This window comes from Trachymyrmex cornetzi, unplaced genomic scaffold (genome assembly GCF_001594075.2).
Source record: "Trachymyrmex cornetzi isolate Tcor2-1 unplaced genomic scaffold, Tcor1.1 scaffold23, whole genome shotgun sequence".
Lineage (NCBI taxonomy): Eukaryota > Metazoa > Arthropoda > Insecta > Hymenoptera > Formicidae > Trachymyrmex > Trachymyrmex cornetzi.
Window position 1 is genome coordinate 2,427,241 of NW_017296956.1, and position 12,646 is coordinate 2,439,886.

A 12,646-nucleotide genomic window follows, 5' to 3' on the forward strand; every position below is an offset into this window, starting at 1 on the left:
ATAATTTTTTATTTATAAATTAATATTATTTATTTATTTATTATAAATAATATATAATAATAAATGAAAATAATTTTCTATTGATATACAAATATTATTAAAAAATTTAATCTTATTAATTCTCTAAATTAAATTTTAAAAAATGACTTAAAACTCTTCCATTTATATTCCTTGAAAAATACAGAATTAATTTTTTCTTAAGAAAAATATAAATTTCATTGCTATTATCACAAATAAGCTCTTAATTTTGTAAATATTTTCTCGATAAACGTATAATGACGATTTGCGTAGTCATCAAACTTTCTACTCGCCGTCTAATCGGCTTTCGCGTTGAGTGCGAGTATTGTCGTTGACGCGACGTGTTAATTAATGAGGAATATTTAAATACCATAGTGTTCGCGGTTCTTGAAATCTATGTCGATGAGTTGATTTGTCGTTCCGGCGACCTAGTTGCATTCTTTGGCGATGCAATGCACGTAAGCGTATCCTTGCAGTCGTGACTCAGTTTTTCCCTTCGAATTGCCAATTTGTCAGAAGCGCAAGAAAATCATGTACTTACTTCGAGTAGACGTGCTTAGGTTTGATAGGAATTTAATTTTCATTCGTTCAAATACCAAGAGTACCGCAACGCTGTCCACCATTTTCAGCAAAAGCGTAGATACCTTGCAGCATTAACAACAACCGATTGCGATAATCAAGTAGAAATATTGACGAGAAAGCAATAAATATATCAATACAAATAATATGCACACAAAAATACATAGGATATTTCAAATTTATTTTAATAATTTTTTAGCCACGCTGTTAAAAATTAAAGAATCATATTTAAACCAATTTCTTGAAATAACATTTTGTTATTTCTGATTTCTAAATGAATCAAAAAGTATTATTTTAATACAAAATATATGTAGTTTAAAAAAACGACATCTAATTAATCCATTTCTGTAGTTGAATTATTTCATTTCAAACAGCGTTCTTATTAATGCATGTGCACTTAGTGAATAAACTAAATGTCAACCAAATTAATACAGTTCTTGAGTTAAATTGTTTAAATCCATTAAGGATATATTGAGTAAGAACAGTGGCAATTTAAAGGGTTAAAAATAACTCAATTAAATAGAAGAAGGGTATAAGACATTATGATTTAACAATGCAGCGTTTCTACTTTCTGCACTCTTTCGAACGTTGATATTTACTATCGAAAATAAAATAACAATGCCAAAAGGTGTTCAGGATGAAAGGAGCAGTATCGATGCACTTTGATATCGCAAGCATCCCCAGCTGCGAACCGAGCGTCGGCGGCACGAAAATGGCTGCGCGCGAGCGAAGGACGTATCAATTTAAGTCCACTCTCCAGCTCGACTGTACCATTCATTAATTAACTTAACTACACGACGGCGCATCATGGCAGCCCATAAGCATAGCGTCGAGGATGAAAGACGAGCACGTAACGGATACAGGGCCATCTAATCCCTTTCTTACGGAGAAGGACGAAAACGTCGTTCTTTCGCGCGCCGCCTTCGCCGACTCGGATTATTGTTCATTACATGAATTATGACTGATCGCATGTCGTATCGCACACCATATATGCTATGCGATCTGAATTTTTGGAGTTTATAATATAATATATTTTATTTTTTTTTCTGTGTGATCGGAATTTTTAGAATTTATATTTCATTATTTTTTCCAACAAATATAATATTATTAATTTATAAAGTATACGTTATGAAAACGTCAATAAAAAGCACGAATAAAATTTTTGAAACTTTTTGTATGCGCACTTTATACATTTTTTGTATTGCGTTCGCTTTCGAGATTGAAAATTTCGAACAAAACTTTCAAAATAAAAATTGTACACACTTAAATTTCGCAAAAAATATATTTATAGCGCAATCAGCGTTACTTTTACTTTATTACTTTCAAGCAGCAAAATAAACTGATCCATTGCGACAGCGTGCGAAAGACCTCGGCATGAAAAAGGTTTTAATCAATGCGTTTGACAATTGACGAGAACGGAATTGGTACCAATTATCAATTTAACTCTCCTCAAAAAGTGCACCGCCAACGTGCCTTCTGATATCAGATCATTGCTCAAGTTTGTGTGCAATCTGAACGTTTCTTCTCATTTAGGTATCATCCTCACAAATCAATATAATATCATATAAGACAATAATTTTTTAAATGATTAATTATTATTGAAGAAAGGAATATAAAAGCCGTTATAAATTTCAATTTAAGAAATTAATTCTTATTAATAATTTTAACAGATACATAGCTTATCCATAGTAAATAATTTTAGTTGTCACACAACGAGATCACATATAACTATATTGATGTAGTCGACACATCAAAGTAAATAAGTCATGTCAACTATACATATACCTATCGCGCAAAGATAATTATGATGAAATTGCTCATAATTAAATATTTCTGATTGTGTGAATCATTATCTTATTTTCCGTATAATTTTTAATTATTTTAGTTATTAAATTTACTGCAATTTTATATATTACGATACCCTATTTCTCGCAACGAATAGATGCCGCGCGCAGACTGATGAATTAATTTTTACTAATTAACTTATGACAGTTGCGCGATATTGTAAGTCATCGAACTCTCGCAACCCTTCCTCGCCCGCGCTCTAACGAATCAATTATCCCGCCGCCGTCACAGATAAAGGGAGAAACGTGGTCCAGAAAAAAAAATCACTTTCTTCGATCTCTTATCTATAATGTATAACTCATTCCCTCTTACCAATCATCTCCCCCCCTCCCTTGTTTTTAAATGATCAAAAGAAAATGATCAAAAGAAAGGGAGTCATCGCATGATAACAATTTTGATCTAGTACTTCTTCCTATAGGTAAAACATGTAACAATTTATAGATTCTAATTATGATTCTTATAATTCTGATTAATAAAAAATAATTGGTGCGCAGTTTGCATGAATAAGAAATTATATAATTGAAAGCAAAAATGTGATTACACACCAAGATCAGCCTTAATCGAATATGGCTCTCTGAACTTATTGCGTTAAATTTCAAATTTGAAAGGTATGTAAACCGGAAAAATTTACTCCTTTAAAAAGATTAACTTAAAATAAATTTTGTATGCAATTTAAGTTATCAAACGTTTAACTTCTGTGAATGTGGCTAAATATAGCATCTTTTGATTACACAATATGCTATATACCTTATTGCTTATATTGATTATGTCACTATTACAAAATCTTTAATTTCATCGATATGTCTTCGTAGGAAAAACTTTTCTTGTTTTAGAAGAGAATTTTATTTATAAACTAAGTTTACAAAAAATGGTATCCTCGTATTATTTACTAAACACGTAAGGATAGTAAAGTTATCTCTCAGGGTGATGCTTAGAAGATAACCTTAAGCTTGCATAACATCCAAAGAACATTTTCATTTCTTGATCGTCGGTTTTGACGTTATAATCTCCAATCAGTACTGTTATTCTTAATACTTAATGTAATAAATAATTTATTATTTCTCGATGTCGCTCAAGATATATGATTTTCTAATACGCCGGCTTTAAATATGTTATAATATCAATACAGGTAACTGATCAAAAGAAAAGTTATATTAATAAGAATTACCATACGCCGTGAAAAATACGATTTTAAATTACGTAATATTAATATTTAAAATGTTATAATATTTAAAATTAATTAGTCATCAATAGTGATTTTGTAGAACTGTAATTAAAAAATTATGTATTAAAATATTAAATACATGATTTGATTAAAGAGAATTATATAACCAAAAATTAAAATATACGTTAAAAAAACATTTTTAGAAAAATTATTATGGTCAAATATTTAAAAAATATTATAATGCCGCACAAGAACAATTTAAATTAATACTATAATTCATTATTAATACCCAAAAAATCGTCTAACTAATAATATGATGTTTATCTTTTTTAATTATTGCGTATTTATGTATTTACTACCTACATACTTATTTAAACTTACCGCGTATACTTATTTACACACTAATTGCGTACATTATATCAGCATACGTTATAGCAGCACGCATCTTTGTAAGAAACAATTTTATCACATAGTTATATATAGATATCGGATTTTTATGTAATTTTATATTTTTTAAAAAGCAGATTGGAAAGTAACATAAAAATAGAAATTTGCTAAAAATAGAATCTTGCTATAAAAGCATTCTAAAAATGCACATTTATGCATATTATGCATATTTGCATATTTGTGTAAATTTGCATATTTTGTGCATATGTCTGTAAAAAATGCCTGCAATATCTATAAAAATCCGATGTCTATTTATGTATTTCTTGAAATAATAAAACAACCATATCACGTTCGTATCATAAAATAATGAAAATAATACAAATATTTACGGACAAGTGACAAAAAGAGATAATAATTTTACACTGATATTTTCCTTTTCAACGTTTTGATATCACTACGTAATGTAAACTAATATCAGAAAGCATAAATATTTCCAAATCTTCGAATACACAGAAATTAACGATTTTACTATAGTTTAAAAAATTTAGCTAAATATATTTTTTTGGACTATTAAAATAATTAAGATGCTCAAGATGGTTCCTAAAATTAAAAAAAATTTTTAGTATTGTGCTTATCACGTTTGAATTTTTTACATAATTATTTTAATGATCTAATAAAAGTATTTTCAGATCTGTACGTAGTTAAATTTTTATTGTAAATATTTCAACAAAATCTTTTCAAATACAACTAATGATATTTTAAACAAAAGTGTGCAAAAGACTTTATTTATGTAATTAAACGAGATAAAAACACTTGGAGCACAAATCGAAAAGGTAGTTCAATAAATTCTAGTTCTTTTAATTGGATAATTTAAATTTTGGAAGAATATTTATTCTAAAAATGATATTTTGGCGCGTGAAATAAAAATAACGCGGATCCTATCGTTCAAGATACAACATGTCGAACGAGATTCCCCGGATTCTCGCGCGACGAGCCCGATGTTACGTCGAATATGCAGGATCGTCCGGCATGCAACATTATATGTGTAGCCATATACAATGAACTTCCTGTCGGCCACATCCTCTCACCTACAACGGCGGGGGTTCGCCTCGCGGCGCATCGGTAATCGTGCAAATTTCACCTTTAATCGTGACGCAAATCTGGAGCGCGTGACGCGCTTCATCGTTCACATTATCACTTTAATGCGAGAAATACGAGTGAAACCGACTTACATTTTTCACAAAGAGATTTTGCATAAACAGTTTCTCATTTGACGAGATAAGACGAGATGAGAGTCGGTATTTTCTCGCGTTGGGGAAAAAGTGTGCGAATAATAGGACTTTTGTTAAATATCCGAGAAGGACGAGTGTCGGTGCAACAGCATTCCTTCTCAATTTTATTAATTAGCTCTAAGAGCAAAAGTTAAGTTAAAAACATCAGCTGCCACTCATTACCCGCTCGAAACCATCCCGCGGTTGGTTACTTTTAACGTATATATGTCAACGTATGTACGCGTTTTAATTGGGATGACGTCAGTTGAGAGCGGTTGGCACCGCGTTTCCCAGGATTTGTTTGCGTTAAAAAACGTAACGATAACCTAGAAGAACAAACAAAGTGCATAATTCTAGCTTAGACAAAGAAGGCAATAAAAACATGTTTCTTTATAAAAAGAGGTTGAACGTTTTGAATTATAAATTAATCGCTTACTGATTGAACGAAAACTGATATTTTAACAAAATTTTCATTTCTTACTTTCTCAGACAGAAATCCTTGATCTATCGGCGACGGGACGTAATGGATCGTCAATTTAATTTTTATGAGGGTAACTCATTTCCGTGGTAACTCCATGAAAACGTACCGAACTTAGTAAAATGGATGTGGGTAGACCCGTATGCAACTGCAGTTGGATGCATTAGAGCAAATACCGAGGAAGATTAATCGCGTGTGATGACGAGGGGGCGACACCTCTTTTCTCAGAAATCCAGACTGCGGGAGGGTGCGTCTTAATATTTTATTTATCTTGTAATCAACACTTATTCTTGGAGGGGGGGATAAAAATTGCTGAGCGCGAACGCGATCGACGCGCCGAAAGCGCGTCTGGATGGCATCGCAGCATCTCTCGCAATCGCATTAGGATTAGCTGCAATGCACTTAAGGTCAACGATAACCCAGATTCTCATCTCGTACAGCTAAACGGGGTCGGCCCGTCGCAACAACGTCATCGTCAATTTTTATTACGCTCCATTCAATTCGCGCCGCATCAACATCGCAGATTTCATTCATGGGAAACGATCACTGGTATGATTTTTGTCAGATCGCATTAGTCACGCCAGGATGTACATAAACACCTAATCGCTTCCATAATTCAAATTGTCGGGGCTTTTGAGGAGAGGACTTACATTTAAATTACGTATTTATATTACACTGAGAGAATAGTGTAATGAATTTGAATAAATAATTGTTTGAGATTTTTTTTAGTACCTACTATAATAATATAAACATTTTTGATGGAAAATAAATGTAAAAATATAATAGTTAAATTAAATTTATGGTTTTTGTACCAAATAAATATATGTTTACATTTAGTGAATGTTTAATTAGTACTATTCAAACAAATATTTATTAAAATTTAGTACAATTTTCTCTCAGTACGAAACTTAACTCTTTATAATATTATATGATAGTAATTAAATCATATTAAAGTGAATTTTCTGCTGTATAATTTTCTGCAAGGAAAGAAGGATTTTGCTAAAGTATCTAAAAATTAAGTTAGATACAGATCTGAAAATAATTTTGTTGAATCGTCAAAATAATTATGTAGGAACATGACGAACAATGCTGCAAAAAATTTTGACATTTTAGCAAGCAGCTTGAGCGTCCTCCGTTATAATTATTTCTAGTCCAATACTATTATTTTCTGATGTATATTTAAATTTTTAGAAACTTTAACAAAGCCGTTTTTCAACGTAAGATGATATTTTTCGCGTTAAATTTTTTTAGTGTTTAAAGATGATCAATTTAGCAGCGTTAAGTTTGAGTATCATTTGAATTAGTAATATTGTTATTCCAATTTCGCGACAATATCTAATTCTATCTAATCTATTCTAATCAGCGTGCAGTTTGCAGAATTAGAAAATACATAGAAATATTATTAGAGACACCAGCTCTAACTTTAATCTCTAACTTAATTTAAAGGCTTTTCTATTTATCGCGTTATAATCTTCTATTTGGCGATAATTTGAAAATTAGAAATAATCTTTGATTCTACCACTTTTATGTTATATTTACGTATATAAAGATAAGTCGTCGATTTATTTAAGGATTTGTGTTACATTGTGCTTATTAAATTATTTATGTCTTATAAATATGTATATATATATTTATATATATTTATAAATAATTATTTCGAATTCTATCACGTGCAACTTAGACAATGTAATTAAATACACATATCAGATATAATTAAAATGCGCGTGTGATGATTACGAAATCGAAGTTGGAAGAACTTCCTGGTCGTCACATTAATAATTGCAGCTTCAACCGCAATGTCTATCCTTTCAATTCCCGACGTAATACGAGAATAATTGACTTAGTTCGTAGAAGAAAACATTTGCGTGCATTCGAATGACACCGACGGCGCCTTTTTAGCTAACATGTAAAGAAAATACGGAAAATCTCAGAAAATATGATAATAGAGACATTCCAAGACATATACCGTCTATTCTAATATATGTATAATTTTTTCAAATTTATTCTATTTTTTCTTTATTTGTCTACGTCGAAGTTTTTAGGATATGATTTTTTCGATTCTCCCGATTACAAAATTTTGAATAGTTTAAAACAATAAAAGGTAAAGAGTATATTGAACATTTTAAAATATTCCTCGCAAATGATATTTTGTGACGACAGGCGGTGTCTCACATTTGTTTTTCATTTTGGGATCATGATTCTCAAGAATTGACATGTTCATCGTCCCTTTCGCAACACCGGCGATTTGATCGTCGAAGGCATTGCTCCATCTTAGGCCGCTGTTCCAACCGAGCGAACACCGGCCGGTGTACATCCAACACCGTGCGACCGTGCACATTGGTGACCGCAGGAAAAAACTCGACACCTTTTACCTTAAACTTGAAACAGCGCGCGTGCAAAATAACATGTCCATGTCGTATTATTTCGTCTAGACGGGTATCAAGTGCCGTCGCTCCTTCTTCCAAATCTTATTGTAATAACTACACTTTTAGGGATGTTTGGTCGATCCTTAGCAACCGTCTTAGCTTCATTGTTACAGCTTATTTTTTGCAATCTTTTATTATTTCTTCAAAAATATTTTTTATTCAGCTTCTTTAGTTTTTGGAAATAAAGATAAAAATAAAGATGAAAGATAATTAAGAAAGAAACATTTGTCAGTTTCATTCGTCAGACTTGTTAAAAGTTAATTAAATAATGAAAGAAATACAGAAGGAATGGTTTTGTTGAAGTATATAAAAATTTAATTAGACATCTGAAAATAATTTTTTAAATTACCAAAGTAATTATGATTGTTAGAATATTAAAATTTTTCACAGCATTACTCATTATGCTCTCTCTCTTTTTTATATAATTATTAATAATTCAAAATTATTTTCAAATCCGTGTCTAGTTAAATTTTTAGAAATTGCAGCAAAATCTTTCTGAAAAAAAGAAGGTAGATCACATTTACAGTGCGAATGTACAATGTGAATGAGAATTATGCACAATGATTGACACGAAGAGGGAGAATTTCTCAAGAATGTTCACGATGGAATCCTAGCATTTAACCAAATGGTGAACGAGCGTTTCCGTATGCGGTACTAGAGCTTTCCGTGTTCGACACCAGCTATTATTTCCGTCTTCGAGATTATGTCGGGTCGATGGCGGGAAGACGCAACAGTTGGTCGGCGTCGTCGAGCGTGACGGAGACGTTGGACACGACGCGAGACGGAAGGACGTGCAGAAGGACGGGCAGCTATGCATTAGTTGATTACCTTAGATCAGATAAAGCCGTTCTTTTAGCAGGTGATTTCTTCGTCCTTTCCTTTTTTTTTCTCTAACAATAAGACGAACTCTTCGTTGGAAGAGTCTCACTTGCAGTGAGAGTGAAAGCATTCGCGAAAAAGAAGTCGAGTTAACGAGGAGTCGCTCGTTCGGAATTAATTGAAGAAGAAGGAAATTAATCGTTCGAAGAAGTCGAACCATTCTGCCAAATTGCTCTTGCGATTGGAAAGAGGAATATTTTCTAGGAATTGTTTACCAAGAAAAACGATTTGTCTTATTAATTATTTCCTAGAAGGAAGCGCATAGCGTTTCCTTCTATCTTGATCAAAAAACTAATTTGAAATGCAGAACGATATTCTCATAAAAAATAAAAAATTAAAAGAACCGTTGATTTGAGAATATAATTAAAAATATCAAAATTAATTGAACAAGTCGAAGTTAAAAGGAACGAGGAATCTTCTGCAAATTTTGCTTACCTCTTCAAATAGTCGATGCTTAATTTTCTTTATTCATCTCTGCTTTCTTCGAAGAAGTTCGAAATAACTCACGACGATGTAAACAAGAATTAACATAGGATTACGTGAATTAAATTGATATGAATTTGGCGCGATATTCTTAATATATCGGTTCGTGTTGTGGAAAGCAAAATACACCTTTGGTGGTATCTTGAGGTATTTCATGTATTTTATAGATAACATACGTTAAAGTACAGCGACAAATACGGCCGAGAGGTCTCTCGATGACGCGCGAAGCCGGATTGATTAATCGAGCAAAGTTAAACAACGGCTCACGCTGCCGGGAAGATATTTCCACGAGACGAAAGCCGAGCGAGTGAAATAAAAAAAAAAAAGAAAAATCATCGTAAAATTGATACATCTACGAGAGAGAGAGAGAGAGAAAGAGACGAGATAGTACGCGAAAACATTATCTCTCTCTCCCGGTTAACCCTTATCGGTGAACTCGCCGTTTGCTCGCTGGCGATTTGTACGCGTGAGGAAAACACGAGCGTATCTCGACGTCGCGCACGAAATTCTCTCGATTATTGTCGCTTCCGCGGAAATTTTAGTTCGCGGCAATTTACGTGCGCATTATCCAATTACGGAAATTCGAAGTTAAACGTAGCACCGTAAAACACTCCGCATGGCTATTTGCAGGAGCTTCTGCGAAAAATGGACAAGACATCTAATTTTAACATGAAGCTATAATGTTTAATTTACGATACGTACCGTTTATGTAACGGTACCCTACTTGACCAACTAATCACGTAAATGAATGTTTACAGCTGTCGGCCGCATAAAAAGAAATTACTGCGTGCGAATTTAATTTAGCATTTAGTTAGCGATTATTCTAGAATTTAGTATTTGAAACAAATAAGGAAGGCCATATTCGATCAAAGCGAATCTTAATAATATATTTTTGCATGAATCTCGCAACTTCCAGTTCAAGTAAATTACTTATTGGTCTTGAAATATAATTTTAAATTAAAGCTGGAGTACGTAATATCACGAATTAAATTGATAAACAATTTAATAATATCGATATGTTAATGTACATCTTTAAAATACTGTTGAAAGAATTATTAAAGAGACATTCCTTAAAGACCTGCTTTGCTTTCTTTTTCAAATATTACAGTAATGAAAATCATGGATAGATACTTAGGAAATATAATAAAAATATGACTAGAGACCTCACGCAAATTTCAGAAATCCCTCAACTGGTTAACGTCAACCTTTCTCACAGCAATACGAATTTGCATTCCGCAGGTGGGGTTCATTACATAATTAAATACGTTATGATAATTAGATGACGGTCAAACAAATCGACGTCCAAAATTCCCATGGTGGTGACCAGCAACTACGGTTCGCTTCGCACCCCTCTCTATTTGCGTTCAGCTCTCCCTTCGCCGATCTCTCGACGCGACCGGCCTTTTCCAATTACTCTCGGTTCCATCGACCGCCGGACGTGCACCTGTGTCCCGGAAATGCGTAACGTACTACAGGTGCAGCCGCTGTAACGAGCTCGCGTTATCTGTGGCGTTGGTGAGCGAGAGGAGATGGCCCCGAGCACCTTGGGGACGATTATATTCGGCGATTCATTTCAGCGTGTCGCGTCAAATACACGCACTGGGGGTGTCAATTGAACCGGATGGAACAGTTTAACATCTTTTAAAGACGGCAAGCGATTCAATTTATTTTCCGCTGCCCCTGCGCGTAACATAATCGCGCTCACGTCATTATGTTCAACATCTCTTTTTTTTTTTGCGTTCACTCGACGGTCCCCCTGTATTCACCATAATCGCGTATCACAACGATCGATATAGGTATCAACGTGATAGCTTGAAAATCAACGATCTAACGCGTCGCGAAGCGATCTTTATTTGTATATAATATAAATAAATAAGAAGCGCTCTCCCCCCAAATACAGTCGAAACTGGATCTTGTTACTTGATAATAGTTCCATATAAATTACTAACACAGTTTAATTTATTATTAATTTTTATTTTATTCTGGGGGGTTAAAATAAGTTTTGTTAAGACCCAGTTTCACAACTCACAGTTAACTCTTAACCGAGGTTCAGCTTATTCAGGGTCTCTTTCCAATTCTAGAATTGGAAAGAGATGAGAAACGAGTTGTACTTCGATTAAGAATTAACCGTGAGTTATGGAACTGGGCCTGAGTGAGACACTTGGTTCAAGATGAAATGTATTTTTTATTCCAGAATCGAACGGACGATCTGAGTTCGGAGGTAGGATGCGGCGTGAGATGCAAGATCGATCAGGTAAGAAGTTCCGCATCTATTCATTAATTTGCATCAAATCTCTGCAGGATGTGGGAAATAATTCCCTTTGGAATTTTGTGCGAATTTTTTTCCCATTTGTCCGTCCGCTGGGGATTACTGTGTGGGATGTTCATGGGTAGTAATATCATATTCCAAGCAGCACAGCAGCGCTTGCAAAGCGCTAAAAAAGCGATCATATGCGCTTTTTTTTTAGCACTTCGTTAATGCTTTGTAAACGTTGTGTGCTACTTGCGATGTATCTCGTATTACTCCATAATTTATGTAACAAAGGGAATAACTAATAGCGAATTCGATTGGACGCACTAGTGCATATCGAAGTTGTTGTACACCGATCTAATCTATGTAAAAGTGTAAATATTTCGGATTATAACGTACAGATTTCACACGACAGCACAATAAAATGTATCGAGGATTTTACGGTTTAATTCGTTTTTATATTTACACTAAACATTTTACGTCAATTTGTGTACGACGGCTTTAATTTACGGTGCACCCTGAGTGTATCCGATCAAATTGTTAAGTAAATAACATAAATGAATGATATCGGGAAGATACGCTTTTCTTCTTTTAGGCTTCTTTAAGCATTAGTATACACGATGATTTTCAGCAGGTTTTTTACTGCACACAATGAGTGTTTTTAATTTTCATCGCTTTAACAAATATAATACAAAACTTATTAAGCGATTTTTTAAATATCTTTAAAAAATATTTGTGTATTTTTAAGAAACTTATATACAGGGTGGGGAAAAAGTATGGAAGCAAACAATTATTTCCGAAACTATTCATTTTTCGACAAAATGTCTTAGACATAATTTTTATGGTATGAAAAGATGTATTATG

The 12,646-nt window shown here is 33.2% G+C and overlaps 1 protein-coding gene across 4 annotated transcripts in view; it reads left to right on the forward strand.

Moving 5' to 3' along the window:
- The window catches only part of sev (receptor protein-tyrosine kinase sevenless), a 40,910-nt gene that overhangs the window by 3,230 nt on the left and 25,034 nt on the right, over positions 1 to 12,646 (forward strand). For all 4 annotated transcript variants that reach the window (XM_018506969.1, XM_018506971.1, XM_018506970.1 and 1 more), the window contains exon 2: positions 11,726 to 11,785. In XM_018506969.1, coding sequence (XP_018362471.1) covers positions 11,726 to 11,785 — 60 coding nt within the window. The remainder of the gene's footprint in view (positions 1 to 11,725; positions 11,786 to 12,646) is intronic.